The 17,977-nt window shown below is 58.2% G+C and overlaps 2 protein-coding genes across 4 annotated transcripts; one reads left to right on the top strand and one right to left on the bottom strand.

The window, feature by feature from the left end:
* Window positions 1-322: 322 nt before the first annotated feature.
* On the bottom strand, window positions 323-4,246 carry LOC148423035 (echinoidin-like). 3 transcript variants are annotated; one of them, XM_088418290.1, is made up of 7 exons: window positions 4,002-4,243; window positions 1,548-1,619; window positions 1,452-1,479; window positions 1,304-1,389; window positions 897-1,028; window positions 594-699; window positions 323-519 (listed from the first exon to the last, which is right to left on the bottom strand). In XM_088418290.1, the coding sequence occupies exons 2-7, from the start codon at window positions 1,608-1,610 to the stop codon at window positions 443-445; spliced, it is 492 nt and encodes a 163-aa protein (XP_088274416.1). In that variant the 5' UTR covers window positions 1,611-1,619; window positions 4,002-4,243; the 3' UTR covers window positions 323-442. The 3 variants fall into 3 exon arrangements, with proteins under 3 accessions (XP_088274416.1, XP_088274414.1, XP_088274415.1); XM_088418288.1 differs by having other exon boundaries at window positions 1,452-1,619; window positions 4,002-4,246; XM_088418289.1 differs by lacking the exon at window positions 4,002-4,243 and having other exon boundaries at window positions 1,548-2,998.
* Window positions 4,247-12,960: 8,714 nt separating this feature from the next.
* On the top strand, window positions 12,961-16,614 carry LOC148423034 (myoblast determination protein 1 homolog). Its single transcript, XM_088418280.1, has 3 exons — window positions 12,961-13,704; window positions 14,779-14,866; window positions 15,835-16,614. The coding sequence occupies exons 1-3, from the start codon at window positions 13,039-13,041 to the stop codon at window positions 15,993-15,995; spliced, it is 915 nt and encodes a 304-aa protein (XP_088274406.1). The 5' UTR covers window positions 12,961-13,038; the 3' UTR covers window positions 15,996-16,614.
* Window positions 16,615-17,977: the final 1,363 nt, after the last annotated feature.

The raw sequence follows: 17,977 nt of genomic DNA, 5'->3' as shown, positions 1-17,977 counted from the left end.
TTGAAAGTTTTCAATCCGCGAACTCGACGCAATATGGAGTGGCGCTCGTACGAAACCTACGTATCATACGTACGTATCAAACTCGGTCTTCCGTACGCACCAAAGCGGGAGTGTTCCGGACAATTCCAAAGCCTTTGGGTGCGCGTCTCGTTTGGTTTTTCCGTCATTTTGCAAGGCGACCCCGTCGTAAGTAACTTTTGATGACATTCGCGCGCACGTACGGCCTCACGGCGGCGCCTCGCGGCGGCGCCTCACGATGGCGCCCAACTCGGAGGCAAACTCGCTTGCGAGTTTAAGTGATAAGACGCCAGACGAAGCCATGTGAATGCAGATCATTGTTTATTAGGAAGCTGCTTTTTGCCACTCGCGATTTCGACCGAGCGCCGCGGGTAAACAAGGCGGCCGAAGCGCGACGCGGTCCGGTCGCCGACCGCGTCGGCGCTCACCAGCCGGCGAACAGCTCTCTGATGCAGACGTAGGTGAGGTGGTCGGTGCAGGCCATGTCGGCCCAACATCCGTCTGGAAGACAAAGCCGTTGAAACGGACGGCCGTCCCCCCGCCCCCCCGTCCCCCCGCGCGGCCTCGCCACTCACCGCTCCCGTTGATCTGGATGCAGTCGCCGGTGCCGTCGGGCTCCGAGCCGGTAAACGCCAGGAAGTCCTCGGGGGTGCCGTCCGTCCAAATGAAGTCGTCGTCTTGCTGCGAAACGGCGTGCGCCCGCTCAAGCTCGGGGCTCAAACCTCACACCGCTTACCGCCGCGCCGGATTCTTTACGACGCGGGCAAACCCGAGCCCGAGCGGATCTCGCGCGGTTTGAAAAATGCTTTGGGGCCGCCGCGCCCTCCTTCGTCCGAGAAGGCTTTCGAATGGAGGAAAACTCGAATCGACCGACTCACGTTGATGGCGTCGTGGAGTCCGATCCAGGCGTCGCCCGTCGAATTGATGGCGAGAATTAGTTCGTGAACAAAAAAGTTCTCCAGGGCGCTGTGGATGGACACCAGATTGGCACCCAGAATGTTGCAGACGCTCTGTCGACAGAGAGGAGAGAGGAAAACAACGCACAAAAAGAATTGACACCTTGACAAGACGGCACGCCTGCGGGGAGGCGGAGAGGGCCCGAACAAACGTACTCTCCGAGAAGGTGCGAAATATAGCAAAAGCGCAAAGCGCGCAAGATGGAAATTTCAAACAAAAGGCTCGCTGGGCTCTAAACGGAGGAGACCGGCGAGGAACTCCCGGACCGGGCGCCGACGGTTGAGCGCGTCGGGCGCGGACGGAAGCCGGGCGGCGGGGTCCGGCCCACCTCGGCGTCGGCGAAGGTCCTGGCCTCGTTTTGGAAGATGTAACAATTGCAGTCCAGGCGAGTCCATCCTTTGGGACAGCCGTTTTCTGCCAGACAAAAGCAAGGGTTTGGGGGCCGCTCGGCGGGAGGGCGGCGGAGAGCTGCCCACCTTTGCCCGCGACGACGACCTTGGACCGCTGGCGGGGAGGAAAAGAAGGTGAAGGCGCCTTCGCGGAAGGAAGGCGGCCGTCCGGATGCCACTTACGGCCGGGGTCGGCAGCGCGCCGAGCCCGCACAGGAGGAGCAGAGAGCCCAAGGCGAAGGCCATCTGCGCGATCTCGAGCAAAAGAGCGGATGGGCCGAGCTTACCTTTGCGTCCGCGACGCTCGATGCCGCGGCGCCCGGCGACCCGACCTTTTATACGTCTCCTCGACGCCCGGAATGTTGTTCGTCACGCCGCGTACGTCGGCTCGCTCGTGCCATCAAACGTCAAGCGCGTTGACAGGGTCACGCCCAACCAATAAAAGGCCTTCCCGCACCAAAGTTTGATCCCCGTCTTCCATATGCTTTCTGGGCAGAGCCGCGCTTGTCCCGGCGAAGGAGCGCTCGCGCCCCCCTTGAACTCGTCGCGACAAACCCGACGCGGGCGTTTGGACAGTCGTGCCGGCGTTGGTCTCCATAACTTTCCTGGCACTCGACTCGCGTGCGCGGGCGGGCTTTCCCTATTCCTGCGCGCGGGTGATCGATTGACAGCCACGCATCATAATTTAAGAGCTAATTGAGCGTGGCGTCTAACATTCCTTCCGTCGGGCCGCACCCAAACCCCGGTGGAAAAGATGACAGCTGCGCGCGCGTGTCCCCGAAACACCCCGAGTTGAAAAGATGAAACATCCCCAGTCGAAAAGATGACGGTCCAGAATTGAACAGCTGTCTTTGAAGCCCTTACACAGATATAACCCGCGCGCCCGCGTACGTACGACCAAGATCCGAGCGGGCCGCTTGACGCTTTGCGGCTTTCTCAAAAATGGATGGCGACCGTCGTATGGTTAACACTTATCGCACCTGACGGCGCCGGCGGCGTCTCGCGGTTAAGACGGCGGACGAGCGAAAAATCATCTTTCAGCATAATGAGAAAACGGGCTACACTTTTTACTCTTCTGGCACCTCTGATTTAAATGAGAAACGACGAAAGGGGGCAAAGAGCCTAACCCTAACCCCGGCAAAAAACAAAAAGCGCGCAAGTTTTGCAGGTGTAAAATGGCGCTGGGCGCTTCGCGGGGCGGACCGGCGCGCCGCCGGCGTCACACGCCGGCATGCGATCTTTTGTTTTTCGGCGGGCGCGCCCAAGATGGAACATGTCATAAAAATCCGTTTCCGCTGACCGAACTGCAATTTGTCATTTCTAATTGATGCTACCCAACCAAGACGACGGAATCCCGATTACGCGTCGCGATCGCGGGCGGGGGTCGACTCGCCCGACTCGGTCGGTGCGTGCCGGACGGGCGGGGCCCCGCCGAAGCGCGTCCGCGTCCGGCCGGGAGCCGTCGAGGCCTCGGCGCTTTACGGGCTAACGCCGTAACAATTAGTCTTAACAACGAGATGAGATCCGCCCGCGCCACCTGCGGAACCTCCGCCGTCGAGTCATGGGACCGCTACCGTAGTTTGCAGAGGGGCGCGCCGCCTGGTTGGCGGCGATGGCTAGCGCCGGAGGCCTGCGCCGGAGGCCTGCGCCGTATCCTACAATTGACCGGCGAGCATCCTCGGCGCCCTCGATCGCAAATTGAATTGGATTTTTTTTTGCTTGAGATTTGCTGTAAAAACAAAGTTTTTACAAACAAAACAAACAAACTGTCGCGGAAAGGAGTCAAAAAAAAAACCCCAAAAAAACCACAGTGGTCATTCAGAAATGATTTGCTGCGTTTATCTTGAAATTGGCCGTTTGGTGAGAAGTGATGCGAGTTGCCCCTTCCAGTACGCGTCCCACGTACCTACGCAGACGTAAACGGGAAGCGACTTGTCTTTTCCATTTTTTTCGAACTCGTAAAATTGATTATGAAGCACATTGGTATGTGGCGGGCGGGCGGGCGGGGGGACGGGCAGGTTCCGCCGCTTTATTTCATTCCCGAGCCGGAGTCATTCGAGGAGAAGAGTCAATCGACTCGTTTATCCGGCGCAACCGCCGATAGATAAACAATAGTTAGCTCGTATCCAAGTCCGGGAATTCTACTCCCGTGATAAAGGTTCGTCGGAAGATGAGTCCAAGCGCCGGTTTTGCGACGGCGTCTTGCCGAAGGGAAAAAAACAAGGTGCGCCTGCTCTAGGTGCGGCGTAGCCTTGCAGGAGCACGCACACGCTTCTCGACTGGGCAGGCAGGCGATCGATGATCGTCGCGAGGGAAGTTCGAAAATGCTCTTGTGTCCCTCCGCTTCCTAGCGTGCAAGCAGACACAAGAGCCGCCAGCCTTCCGTTCGTTCATTACGTTTTTCACGAGTTCAACGTTTCTTCGCTCTAGCGTTTCAGTCATTAAAAAAATCAATCGACGTTTCGATGAATTAATAGTCAATTATTGAAATCGCCACGTTGATAACGATCCACGTGAATGAACGTTATAGAGCCCGGGCAGGCTTGCTCGTGACGTCATTAACTTTCGACTTTGAAATCAAAGTTGCTCCAGGTCTCGGAAGGAGGAATGCAAAGAGAACGATGAACTGAAAAATACCGAATGTAAACGGCTGTCCGGTAGTTGAGAGCTGACGCGTTGTACTTTCTGGCTCCCCGTTTCGACTGTCGCTATTATTCAGCAGGAAATTGGTGTTGCGCCTCATTGTTCGTGCCGCGAGAGCATTTTTGGGCTAGGCGATTTTCTGGCTCGATGACGTTTTTGAAAATGGGATCGCGGGAAGGAGAGCGCTTCGGAGGCCCGGTCCAAAATTGGACCTTGAGGTCAAAAATCCAGTTGCACGTTGCAGAGCGGGGAGATCTATCTTCTTCTGTTCAGTTAGAGGTCATTTCAAGCACGATCACGGCACCCAGCGGACATGATTGGTCATTGCACTCCAATTGCATTTCTCCGGCGGGATATTAAACATGATGCTGTTTGTAGCCTTGGCTTAAACCCTTTTGCAGGTTTTTACCTTCGTGTCACACTTATGCTGTTAACTTTAAGTGTACTAATTTTAGTCCTGAAGTACGAAAAGAGAAAAAAGAATAAGCCTGAGTACGGACAGGAGTAGTCCAGCACCTGACCAACGACGGACCGGGAAAAAGGGTCAAATGTCGCCCTCTAGCGGTGGCGGAAGGTTGGACAAAAATGCGCCGATGGCCTGACGGACCGGCGATTCCAGTTTGGCCCGGCTCCACGATGACGGAAAGGGGGCGGGGATCTGACCGACGTCGGACCGGCAAAAACGTGGAAGCTCGCTGACATTTTGACAAGTCAAAACTCGGAAAGGGCGCAAAGAAATCCCCCCCGTTTCGCCCTGCGTCGGGAGCCGGCCCAGAGTTGACATGTCCCTGGAGACGCGCGCATAGCGGGCGCCTAATCCAACCCCCCGCCCCCACCCCGAGCGGAGCCTGGCTTGCGCGTAACTGACACGGCAGCTGGCCGCCGCCGGAAGAAATGACCCATGATCGCGCGCTCGAGTTCGGCCGCGTGAACAAACGTGTCGCGAGCGAAAAAAGCGCCCAAAAATCCAAATCAAAACGGGAGGACGAACGGGGAATGTCCCCGGCGGCTCTGGGATGCGTTAAGGGGCCGCGGGAGAAATAGCCTCCGAAGGTCACGCGGTGCCGGCCGCCCGAAAATAGCCGCGGAGGGTCATCCGCGGGGAAAATGCGCGCCATGACAGCCGCGGCACGCAGGGGAGATCCCAGATTAGCCACTCGCTCACGCCCACTTTCCACAACTTCCCGGCGGGGGGGGGGGGGGGGGGGGGGGGGGACTTTTCACGGAAAGTCAACTTTATCGGCCCCTATCCGTGCAAAAACACTCCCCGAGCGGTTTCCCCTTTCTGTGCTCTCCGCACAAGCCCCGCCCATCCGGCGTCGGGCAAGACTTCAAAAGTGTAATGCGTCATTTTCGACCGTCGTTCCAAAGTCATCGTAATACGGCCGCCTTCCGCTTGGATCGCGTTACTGTCGGCGGATTTGCCGTGCGAAGGCCACTCCGTGTTGAAAACGAACGCCGTCGCTCCGAATGACGGAAACGTCAAACGAACACGTAGGAATGAAACAACTCCGACAAATTCCCCCGCCTAGCAGCGATACGACGGCGCCGTCCCCGAGGCCACCGAGCGAACCGCGTTCGCGTTCTCGACCCTTTCGATCGGCGCGATATACTCGAAGGGTTTCGGGCTGTTTTGGGGGCGACGCCTTAGAACGCATTGCTGTCATTTCAGCAAGGGAGGCTTGACTGATTTTCGCGCCAAATGCCGGCTTGCGCCACCGGAGGGTCGCGAGGCCGCTTTTCTTACGCGTTACTCCGAACGGCGCGCCCGAGCCAGGAAAGGCCCTCACGTGGCCGCGGCCCAAATCGCCGCGACTTTTCCCGTTTTTACCCGCGCCGCCTGGCTCGGGAATTTGTCGGCGAGCGAAACGGCGGGTCCCGGAGGCCCGCCGGAACCTCGCCGGTCGGCGCCTCGGCTCGCGGGCTTTGAGCGCGTCCGCCGAGATGCCGTCGGGGAGGGGGGGTCGGGGGCGAGCCGGGTCGGAAAGGGAGCCCCCCCCTCAAATAGCCGCCGTCCCTCAAGAAACGAAAGGAGAGATCCGGGATACGTCGAACGAAAGCCTTCACGGATGCTCCCTCTCGGTGGATTTGGCAAGTCGCCGTCAGTGTGAAGAAAGGCAAAGCACTGCGCTTTCCGTAGAAGGGGGAGCGCGCGCTGGCCGCGCCCCTTTTGGCCCGATGGGATATGGCCAGAAAGTGGCCCCTGGGAAAAGTCGCCAGGCGTCGCGCGCAAAAGCGCGCGTTCCGGTATCGAAGAACGGGCGAGAAAAAAAAGACCACCGTGCGCAAAGGGTCGCCGGGCAAATGAAAGCAAAACAAACGGCCGAGGCCCCCCTCGCCATCCGGCCCCCGGAACATCAATATCAAAGGACGGGCGGGCCCAGATGGCCGGATTAGCTCCCCCCGGGCTCATTAGCGTCCCGTCCTCGGGCGGGGACGCTCTCCTCCTTCCCCGGGACGGCCCGCGGCTCAGACGGGCTTAGCCGCTTTTCCCGTCAATTAGACGGCCGACATTTGAGAAGCGCCGGCTCGCTGGCTGGCGCGCTGCCCGCCCGCCAACATCTGCGCGGGGCGATGGGTGGGGGTGGGGGTGGGGGTGGGGGGTGGGGGGGTTCGGAGCGGCTACCCCTGGAAGTGCGCGAGGGCCGTCCGACCGCCACTCGTCCGCATGTTGCAAAAAGGGCAGGAAAACCGACGCGACGGCCGCGGCCGAAGAACCGGAACCGGCGCGGTTCGGTTCGGGACCCTCCAAAACTCGGACGGTGACAATTTTCGGACGCGAAATCTGCCGGCTTTTTTCGGATGGCCCGCTCCGCGTGGAGACCGGCGGCCCTGCTGCCGGCTCTTGCCCCAACTTGGCGCTTGACGCCGGGCCGCTTCCCTCGGGGGCCGCCTTGGAAGCCCCCTTTTTCGATATGTGTATATATGTGTATATATGATAGTGCGTATAGTTGCACAAGGGCTCATGAGAGGAGCAGCTGAAAGCAGGCCATTTATTCAAGTGCGCGCACACGCCGAATCAACTTGTACGCACGCACGCACGCACGCACGCACGCACCAAGTGCGCTGCCTTGCAAATGTCCACATTGACAGCTGCACGATGAGTGACAAGTGGGACAGGTGGGCCGTGTGCGTGTGTGTGTGTGCGTGCGTGTGTGTATGTGTGTGCGCGCGCATGCGCACGCATGTCCCACCTGTTGACTTACACACGCACACACACACACACTTGAGTGAAGTTGGCTCTCCCCGACTTGTGACCCCATGACCAAGTTCCCATCCCCGCCCGCGGACACGGTCGACGCTTGTGCCCCCCCCCCCGGGAGGCAGCGGCCACTCGCCCCAAAGCGCCGTACTTGCACGCAAGCAACATCCCCGACCTTTGGCCTTTGAGCCCACGATTTCACTTTGGCGCGCGGCGAGACATATCGCACCGGTTGCTAGGTGACGTGCGAACGTGTGAATGTTTTTTCTCGTGTGCTTTGTGTAAAGCAAATGTTTGTATGTGCGCACGCATTCATTTGTGTATTTGTGCTCATACAGCGCGTGTACTGCACAAGCGCGCGTGTCTGATTTGTCGGTTTTCTTCTCGTCACGTGTACGCATGTGCTTATGCATAGAAATGTCTTTGTTAGTGTGTTTTGTGTGGATGTTGCTACGTCGGCGCCCGTAAAGTAGATGTTTCGGCGTGTGCGGAACTACGTATGCACGCCTACATTTGTGGATTTGTGCTCATACAGTGCGCGTACCGCACAAATGGATCACGTGCGCGCGTGGCGGCGGCAGGTGCGAATCGAAGCGGCCGCGGTTACGCCAGTTGCCGTCGATGAAAGCCAAACGCCAAAAGCGTGCGTTTTGCGCGCGCTGCCGTCACGCCGCAGCCGGCCATTTTTGCCCGCGCGTGCGTCACAAGTGCGCTTTTGTTTTTGGGGGAGACAAAGGTGCGGCGGGAGGGCCGTAGCGGGCCCCGTGTTGGGCCAGGAATTTGCGGCGGGACCAGAGGTGTCGTCCGGAGAGTTTCCGGCGAACAGTCGAAGAAGCCGCCGATTTGCCGAGGTCGCTTCCCGGGACGGAGGGAAATATTGGTGGCAAAAGCCAAAAGCCGAATAGCGGAATCCAACTTTAAAGCCTTCGAACTGGAATTAAAAGGGAAAGTTCAAGGTCCGGTCCCGTTTTTCCAAAGCCCCAAACTCGAGGTCGCCTTCGGAAACAAGAACAAGACGCAAAGCGTTCCCGGGGTCGGCGCCTCCGCACGCCCGCGAAGGCATCCGATTTTTTGGAGGCTCCGGCTCCGGCGTCGGGTTGCAGGCCCGCAGACTGGCCGGCGCCCTCAAAGTAGCTTCTTCATCCCGGAGACAGCTGTCGTCTCCGTGACCACACCGCCGACCAATGAGGCTTTGCGCCCGGCGGCATTCCTCCGGCCAAACTTGGCACCGGGGCGCTCGGCCCGATCGAAGGACGACAAAGGGAAGACGCCGTCCGCCCAAAGAGGCCGCGAGCCGGCTCAACGGCGGAATGGCTTTCGTCCGTCGGTCGGCGGGCGGGCGGGCGGGCGGGCGGACCGGGCCTTTCGTGACGTGAATCTTTCGCGAGCAGCCGTCTTTGACACGCCAAAGCCCCCCCGAAAGGCTCCTCTTCACACATTTCAAAGACGCACGGAAAACAGGAACAAACACATGTTTGATGGACATTAGCGCAAGTAATCAAACTACGTCGCGGAAAGAACCGCGAAAAGGAATCAAATGAATAGCGGCAGTTATATGAATGCGGTTCACTTGTTTGCCGCCGACCAGCGCGTGGGCGAGAGACACCTTTTCGGGTCCTTTGGCTCCTGCGTCTTTCCATTTCTAGCGATCCGGGAATCGTTTACAAGTCGGCGGGAGCAAAACTGCGTCTTTTTGGCATGATTTTGAGCCCTCTAGTTTGGGCTGGCGCCAAGTGCGACGTCATCGCCAACAACGCGCTGGCGACGCCAAAAGCGGAAGGGCGTCGTCGACATCCAGGCGAGAAAACCCGACTCCGGTTGCCGCGCGGGCCGGCGCGCCAACCGACCATCAAAATGCAAATGCGCCAACCGACGATCAAAATGCAAACGCGCCGGCGACGGCGTTGGGGCTTTGGGAATCTCCCGTTTTCCCTCCTTGCCGGAGACGCATTTTTTGACGACTTTTTCGTCACGGGGGGCGTCGGTAGGTCGAGCTACCGCCAACAATAGAGTAAAGGCGTTCCGTTCTGTTGGGCGGCTATAAGCCGGCTTGACATTTCCCGCCCCGGGCACGGCCGAGCGGATATTTGAGGCCACGCCGACGCGGCGCACATAGAGTCCGCGCGTGGCCGGGAATAACTCGGAGTCATCGGATAACGTCGCGAGAGAGTCGCGTGCCACGCGGTTTGTGAGCCGGGCAGGGGGGGGCGCTTCCAGAACCCTCTCCGTGTTCAACTTTGGCCCGTCGCTGTCATGATCTGTTGGTGTTTTCTCGTAGGTTTTGGGTCGCTTAGTTTAGTTCTAGGTCCTCTGTGTTTACCCCCGCCCGCGCGTCCTTACTGTAAATGAAGCTCACCTGTGGCCCGCGTGTGTCACGCAGTGCGGTTTCCCTGCCCCTCGTTGTTCCCGGCCGTTTCCAGTCTTCATTAGTTCTGTTAGGATTTAAGCGGCGGCGTTTTGCCTCATCCCTTGTCGGGTCTTTGCACGTCTTCCCCTCGCCCCTCGCCCGTCCCTTCCCGCGCCGCCTCCCGTTCCCCGTCGCCCCCGGTCAGCTTCGCTTGAACGTTTTCGCTTTGTATTTTTCGATTCTTTCAACCCCGCCTTTGCAACGAAATCGCCTTCAGTCCAGCCTTACCCCAGTCAGTCCTGCGTTTTGATGGGTTCCGCCTTTCCCGCATCCCGCACCTCCTCAAACGGCCGCGACAGTCGGCGAAGATTTGAACGCCTCCGGGCGACGAGAACAAAAACGGAGAGGGCGGCGTCGGAGCAAGGGTGTCTCGGACACCCGGACAGAGAGTTGCGAAACGTGGAGCTGAGCGCGCCGGGAAGGTTGACGCCGTTGCCGTTGCCGTTGCGTGCGCACGCGCTCATACTCCTGGAGAAAGGCGGACGCCGCTCAACTCGGGCCCTTTACGGTCAAACGAAGCGGAGCTGCGCCGCCGGGAAAAGGAGCGCGTTCGGCGCCGCGCTGACGAGGCGTCGGCCGACCGCTCGCAACGTGGGAAATCCCAAACGCATTCGACCCGCAGCAAATAAAAAGAAATTACGGATATGAAGATACGAGGCCTTTCGGAGTTTGGGCACCGTCGCCCGAGTGCGGGTGCGTCTTTCACGCGCTGACAGAAAATAGCAGAATTTGACCCCAAAACCAAGGGCGCAACTCATGTTTGGGAAATGACAGTCATGGCTTTTTTTTTCTTTTGGCATCCTCACCTTTGATTGCCGGCTCCATGCCTCGAAAGGCACTTCCGAATCGCCCCAGGCACAGACTAAGCTACAACCCATATAACTACTGTAAAAAATCATTTCGTGGTCAAAAGCTGATTTGTATTGCTTTTCTTTTGTTCTTATGGGTTAAAAAGAATGCAGGTTAAGCTATACTTTTCCAATTTTTATAAACAATCATTTGATTTGTAGTTAGCGTGTCAAGTGTGTGCGTGTGTGGGGGGCAAAGGTTGTCTCTTTCCTAGGGGGGCTTGGCAAGAATATCATTGAGAAGCATTGCTCTAGTCTAGGGCATAGGTGTGGAACTCCAGTCCTCCCGCATGTTTTGCGGTTTTCTGTCCCCAACACACCTGATTCAAATGATTAGCTCATCAGCGAGCTCCGCAGGAGCTTCAAAATGATCCCAATCATTTGAATCAGGTGTTTTTGAGGGAAAAGGTTTGAAAACACGCAGGATATGGGCCCTCCGGGACTGGAGTTCCACCCCTGTGCTCTAAAGCACGCAGCGAGCAAAGTAGAAAGCAAAGCGGGGCAATAGTCAAGTCCACAGTCACAGAAAGGTCAGAGGTCGCGTCGAGTCCACAAGTCAGATCAAGTGATGGAGAGCGAACGTTCCGGAACAATCCTTGAGAATTTGTTTTCGCGGTTTGTTTTTTCAAGACCACGCGCGTTTTTGTTGCAAGCAAATGGGAGAATGGGCAGACTTCTGGCGCCGGCCTCAGCGGGCCGAGCGACGGGACGCCCGTCGCGACTTTATTTTCGGTTTCTTTGGGAGGGCGGCGTTCTTTTTCAGGGCTATGAAGCGCAATAACGGTGTTTTGCGAGCCCGGGTCAACGGCGGGAGGCTTTGACTCAAGCGGCAAAAAGAAAAGCCTTTTGGACCTGGAGGAAGGCTAAAGAGCGCTCGGCTTGGATTTCTTTCTTCGACGCGCAAAGTCCAAAGTCCTGCCAGCTTTTTCCTCTCTGTCAACGCGTGTGTCGGGGGGTGCCTCTCCAGCAATCCTTGCCGAGTGCCTGCGTGGGGCGGAGGTGCGTGCTGTGGGGGTACCGTTTTTTTTTTGTTTTTTTTTGCTGCCAGCCCGCATGCTCCGCGAGCGGAAAGTGCGATCAGACGCAGCGCTTGGACTAAATCCGACGGGAAGCCAAGCTCTCCGGGAAGCCAAGCTCTCCGGGAAGCCAAGCTCTCCGGGAAGCCAAGCTCTCCGGGAAGCCAAGCTCTCCGGGAAGCGGCGCGACACGAGAGCGCAGCTATGCGCCGCGTGGCGCGAGCGCGAGCGCGGCGGCCGACGGCAGGTGTCGGGGGAAACCCGAGCACCCCCCCCCCCCCCCCCCGCGAGAGCCTCAACCGGCTGACAAAAGACATCGTTGTAGGGAAATCCACGTCCATTACGTCAACGAGACAAAACAACGGGCGACAGGGGAAGCAAGCCCGCGGCCCACCAATATGGTCTTTGCGGGCTACGAGTCGGGGAGCAAAGTCGGGATCCCTCTCGGGGGCGGCCTTTTCGCAGACACGACGCTTGCCTGCCGCGCGGGGTAGCGAGCCTTCAGCCGCTTCGCAACTGTCGCGTGGTTTTCAGCGGGAGGGGGGGGGGGGGCAAAACGGAGCCCTGGCGAGGCAACGTTCGCGGAAAGGCCGCGTTCGCGCGAGCGATATTCCACGTGACCGCCCTCCTCGATAAGGCGCCCCCGAGAAGGAGACGAACGCGGGGCTGGGAGCCGGGAAGGCAACTGCTGAGGGCGGCGCGCGCGCGTGCGTTCTCATCGCAGTTGCTGCGATTTCACGCTTGCTGAGCCAGCGCTTTCTTTCCAACTGCGTGCGGACGAGTCTGCGGATGCGTGCCAGAATGAGACTTGGATTACAAAGCGGTCTTGTGCGTGCGTGCGTGTGTGCGTGTGGTCCATCACCTTTGAACCCGCAGGTGACGAGCGTCCCCCATCCGAGTCAACTTTTTGGTGTTGTGTGTTGTGTCGGGGTCCTTGCTGCATGGCTCGACTTTGCAGTTTTCCCCATAATGCCACGCGGGCATCACATTGAGGTGCGAAGCGTTTGATTTTCAGAGTCAAGCTGCATGGCTTTGCTCCCCTTTTCATCATGCCATCGCGTCACGTGCATATCACCTTGACCCACGTTCAACATTGAATGAACATATTTTGCCATCTGGGAATATACCTCGCTGTTTAGAAAAATAGCAACATTGTGCGAAGCCTCGGCGTTGTAGCGGGGAGCGGCGCACTTCAAAAAGCGATCCGGATCCACGCAGCCTCGTCCCGTTCATTGGTTGCGATTGTCATTTTGGAAAGTTCTGAAGGCGAAACGAACCCTCGGCCTGCATGTGAAGCGCATGGCTTTTTTTTGTTGGGGGGGGGGGCTGAGCGATCCTAATTGGCGTCAAGTGGTGACAGCGCCCCGATTGGCCGGCGTCGGGTGCGCGCCGCCCGCCCGAGCCCCATCCGACGCCGCCTCTATAAGAGAGCGGGGGCGCGCGCGGGGCCTCCAGCACACTAGCCTGGTCCATTCCCGCCCCGCCCCGTCCAGGCCCGGCGAAAGACCGATCGGATCGGTCGCCCTTCAACGCTCGCGCCAGCGGGCCCGCGGGGAGCATGGAACTGTCGGACATGCCGTTCAGCGTGGCGGGCCCGGACGACTTCTACGACGACCCGTGCTTCGACGCCGGCGACATGCGCTTCTTCGACGAGCTGGAGCCGCGGCTGGTGCACGCGGCGGCGGCCGCCGGCCTGCTGGCCTGCCGGCCCGACGGCCCCGGCTCGGGCTCGGGCTCGGGCTCGGGCTCGGGCTCCGGCTCGGGGTCCGGCTCCGGCTCCGCCTCCGGCTCGTCGGCCGGCTCGCCGCCGGGCCCCGAGCCGGAGCCGGAGCCGGATCCCGAGCCGGAGCCGGAGCCCGAGCCGGAGCACGTGCGCGCGCCCAGCGGCCACCACCAGGCCGGCCGCTGCCTGCTGTGGGCGTGCAAGGCGTGCAAGCGCAAGACCAGCAACGCCGACCGGCGCAAGGCGGCCACCCTGCGCGAGCGCCGCCGCCTGGGCAAGGTCAACGACGCCTTCGAGGCGCTCAAGCGCTGCGCCTCGGCCGAGCCCAACCGCCGCCTGCCCAAGGTGGAGATCCTGCGCAACGCCATCGGCTACATCCAGGCGCTGCAGGCGCTGCTGCGCGCCGCCGCCGCCGTCGCCCGAGACGACCCGGACCCCCCCGCCGCGGCCGCCGACTCGGACGCCTCCAGCCCCCTCTCGGACTGCTCCGACGGCACGCAGGTCGGCCCCTGCGGCCACTAACAAAAAAAAAAAAAGCAAAAAACAAAACCTCTGCGATCGACGGCGTTTTACTGCCGAACGGTTCTGTCCGGCACGCGGTTACGTTCGAATCCAGGATCCGTTTCAAAGCGTCTGAATCCAGATGAATTTGTTCCGTGCGACTGAAGCAGTCGATTCGACCCCCGTTTTTTCATTTCCCGTTTTTCTCCGTTCAGACTGAGATCAAGTCTATTTTTTTTTCTCTTTTTAGGAAATTTACAGCGCACTTACTGAAAAAAGAAAGAATTATTATTCGAAAATAAACTATATATATATATATATATATATATATATATATATATATATATATACAGCCCAATGATATATAATATATAGGCCAATACATGATGTGAAAACGAGGCCCATCGCTAAAGCCCGCTGGAAAGGTTGGAGGAATTCGCTTTGGCCTCGAAACAGTCGTCATTTCTTCCTGTCAAAAGCGGGCCAAACGTGGACATTGACAAGCTTGCGGCATTTAAGAATTCGTACACAATAAATGATGATGATAATGCTGATAATGATGATAACGATCATGATAATGATGATAAGAATAACGATAGTGATGATGATAACGAGATAGGAGTAATTCCTAGAGAGAGCGCAGCGCGTCGGCGTCGGAAATCCTTTTCGACGGCGGGATCCGTGACGCGGCTGAGACGCGCTATTCTCTGTGGCCGTTGGCTCCAATAATAAGAGTGAGGAAAATGTCTGCGCTGAAGCGAGCCGATGGTCTTCCCCTCCTTCCCGTCCCGTCCTTCCCGTCCCCTCCTTCCCGTCCCTGGCCAAAAGCGCCGGCATCTTTCGCCGTCCCCTTTCGATTCCCGAAAAGGCTTTTCAAGCGGGTCCATTCATTTTCCCGGGTTGCCGTTGCGAAGAAAGGAACGGCCTCGGAGGCGATCGCGAGGCGTGTTGGCCGAATCGTCGTGTTCTATTGGGTGTGACGTAGTATTGCGGGGTGCTCTTTTTAGAGGGCCGGATCGTGCGCGCGAGGAGCTGGACTGGATCACGTGACGGATCCCGTTTGTCTCGTCTTAGGCCGAGTCCAAGGGGCCCCTGCGCGAGACGCCGGCGGCCTTCGACGCCGATTTCTTCAATGGCGAGCACGGCGCCGGCGCCTGCACCGGTGAGACTCCTTCTACATTCCATCTGCTCCACCACTGCAGGCTTGCTTGCGATTCGGGGCTATTCTAGTGAGCCTTATTCGATTGTATTTTTGGAGCTAATCCACCGCGGGCCAGGCACGTTCTTTTTTCAGCCATCTTTGACCCGTTGACAAAACGTGAGGATGAATTGGCTCTGTTTGCTTTCTTCCAGTGGTCCCCCAAAATCAAACAGGGATCCCAATCATTTCTTTTTAGTCTACTTAAAAATACTTCCGGATTCATAGGGTTTCATTTTATGCGACAACTCGACGAACTAAAATCACCACATCCACATTTTTGACAATAATGCAAAATGAAACAAAAAAATCAAGATGATTTCTTCTTTTCAGCCTTCCTAATCGCGGTTCGTCTTATACAAACGGCACTTTCAAAGTTCCAGAGCAAAAGCTGACATGCATTTTCCCCTCCTCGGCTTCTATTCGTCTCAGTTGACCAACTGAATGTGCTGGAAAAATACAAAATTGAAAATATTGAAGCCGCCAGAGCCGATATCGATTGAAATCGTCCGTGACAAATACCGTCGATATATTCAAATGGGGCGCGTGTTTTCTTTTCTTTTTTCTCCCCCGCGATTGCATCGAAACCAGACGGCTGTTTTTTTCTGCAAAATGGCAGCGAAGAAACATTCTTTTGCTGTCAAATCCGAGGCGATTGAGCGGTAGCGGCGGGGCGGGGCGGGGCGGGGCGGGGCGGGGCGGCCTAGTCGGAAGTCGATGGCGGACACTGCCCCCCGGTGGTCGAATGCTTCCTCTGGCGTTTCTGTTCTGCACGCTTGGCTTTGGCTCGTCTCGCCCCCGGCGCCGAAGGGAGTGAGCTCGGGGAGTGAGCTCGGGGAGTGAGCTCGGGGAGTGAGCTGGGGGAGTGAGCTGGGGGGGGGGGGCTCGCTCCGCGCGGCGGCTCCGGCTAACGCGGCGACTTGCGCTCGCAGGTGGCAAGCGCGGCCGCGCCTCGGTGGTCTCCAGCCTCGACTGCTTGTCCAGCATCGTGGAGAGGATCTCCGGCGGCGGCGGCGGCGGCGAGGGCGACGCGGACGCGCACGGGCCGACGGGCCGACGGGACCCCGCCAACCTCATCTACCAGGTCCTGTAGGCCGGCCGGGAAGCGGTCGAAACGTTTCCTCTTCAGCGTGCGCGTGCTTTTGCGAGACCTCGGCATCGCCTTGCCACGGCATCACTCTTGACTCCTGAGCAGTATTTGGACCCTTTGGCATTTTCTTTTGCCGCCTTCTGGCGGTACTTCAGCCCAGGGAGGCGCCGCGTTGAAATTTCAGCTCCCCGGAGCATTCTCTCCGTGCTTTCCCTTGGATGACGCGGAAGGCGTTTGAAGGGGGGCTCGAAATAGCCAGCGGGGCGGGGCGAGGCGAGGCCGATTTTTCTCAAGCCGCGCAGGCAAGCTTGGCTTTCCGCGACCAGTCGAGTCGATTTGCGCAAGGACCAAATTGCGACTGGTTGCGACTTGCCGGGCGGTCCCCGACGTCCCCGCGCGGCCGAGCCCGTCGCACCGGAACGCCGGCGGCGGCGACGCGGCTCCTCCGAAGCCGGGCCCGGACCCGGACCCGGACTCGGCCTTGCGCCCGGATCGGGGCGGCACAGGACCACTTTTTGTACGCACCAGCCCGTGTTGTAAATAAGAGCGTTCGTCCCATTGTATTTAAGGCTGGCGTCGGTTTGTCGTGACGCACGCGATCTTCGACTTTATATTTATACAAACCGAGTGACACTCCAGTATCTAATAAATGGACTTTATTTATACTAAGCTTCGTCGCGATGCTTTTCTTCCCTAACTTTGATCCCGATAAGCGCCTTCTGAACAAACTCGTTTTCATATGCCAAGGTGGGAATAATGCGGAACGTGTGGCAAAAGTCGGCGCGGCGGTAGCCCAAAGGTTCCATCCCCCGGCCGGCCGGCCGGCCGCCGAGACCGTGTCGCCGAACCCCCGCTTAGCTCGGTCGCTAAATGACCGGTCGGCGTAGAGGTAGAAAAGCGCCCGAGAGGTCAAAGTCACACTTAGAATGGGAAGTGTAAGCCCAGCAAAATAGAAATAGAAGAAAAAGGGAAAAGGAAAAAAACAATCCCAGATGAGCCTCAACGACCAACGCCGCGGAACAAGTCGACACACGCACACGCATATATGTCTATTTCTAAATGGATTGAAATGAGTACATTCCTTCGGCGAACGTTTGGTTCGTCTGCTCATCCCGAACCGGTTTAAGGCGCCCCTCCCCCCACGGAGGAAGTGGCGAGCGTTGAATCGGGGCACACCCGTTCCCCGGTGGATCTCCCCACCAGACGGCCCTGACGCTCTCCAAACCTTCGGCCTGGCTGCGGCGAGTTCGGACACGGGACAACTTTTGCGTTGAGCCCGATCGCCCATGTTTTGGCGGTTCGACTTTTCTCAACGGACCGGAGTCGCCGTCGGCAGCGCTTTCGATCCTATCCGGAACCCTCGAGCTGCGACGCGTCGGCCCGGTACCGGTGTGGTTTCGTTCGAATGTCGTCCTGAATGCTTGTTGGTTTGGGTGATTTGTTATCATTGGTACGTGAAGCTTCAATTTCAAATTACGGTGTCATCTGATAGCCGTTGGCATACTGCCCCAAAACGCACGAGCGACAGAGTTGAAACGGGACTTTCATCTATATACGGTTGCTTGGTTGCAAACGCTGTCCTTCGGCTGCCGATTATTCCGCCGGTTGATTTAGCTGCCGGCTTTCCGCTCTAAATCGGGCTCGCTCGCCGGCACCGCCGAAGCTCGAAACTCGCCCGGCAGCTTCCTTGACCCTGCCTGACGGCCGGATCCTTCAACGGAGCCTTCAAAGGCGTACTCCATGCACTTGTACTCATGTATATATTTATAAAAATCTATATGTATATAGCTAGGTTGACTTGTTCCACGATGTTAGTTGCGTTCGCGGCGGAGGCTCACCTCAGCTTGTTTTTATTTCTTTTCCCTTTTTGTTCTTTTTATACTCTGCTGGGGTTACAAGGTCACAGCGGCCCTCTGACACAAACCGTCGGGCGACCGCGGCTCGCCGTCAAGATGAGTTCGACTCCCGCGTGGAACGATCGCGTC

Source organism: Hippichthys cyanospilos, chromosome 6 (genome assembly GCF_059441005.1).
Source record: "Hippichthys cyanospilos isolate Australia breed blue-spotted pipefish chromosome 6, RoL_Hcya_1.0, whole genome shotgun sequence".
In the NCBI taxonomy this organism is placed as follows: domain Eukaryota; kingdom Metazoa; phylum Chordata; class Actinopteri; order Syngnathiformes; family Syngnathidae; genus Hippichthys; species Hippichthys cyanospilos.
This window is presented reverse-complemented; position numbering and strand designations above follow the sequence as displayed.

Bases quoted from the DNA above. Each gene is read 5' to 3' on its own strand.
- LOC148423035 (XM_088418288.1), bottom strand. From the start codon at position 4,107: ATGAGGCGCAACACCAATTTCCTGCTGAATAATAGCGACAGTCGAAAC. The intron at 700-896 runs GTGAGTCGGTCG...GCCGTTTCGCAG, and splicing joins GACTCCACGACGCCATCAAC to CAAGACGACGACTTCATTTG. The intron at 520-593 runs GTGAGTGGCGAG...TTTGTCTTCCAG, and splicing joins CATCCAGATCAACGGGAGCG to ACGGATGTTGGGCCGACATG.
- LOC148423034 (XM_088418280.1), top strand. From the start codon at position 13,039: ATGGAACTGTCGGACATGCCGTTCAGCGTGGCGGGCCCGGACGACTTC. The intron at 13,705-14,778 runs GTCGGCCCCTGC...GTCTCGTCTTAG, and splicing joins ACTGCTCCGACGGCACGCAG to GCCGAGTCCAAGGGGCCCCT. The intron at 14,867-15,834 runs GTGAGACTCCTT...TTGCGCTCGCAG, and splicing joins CGGCGCCGGCGCCTGCACCG to GTGGCAAGCGCGGCCGCGCC.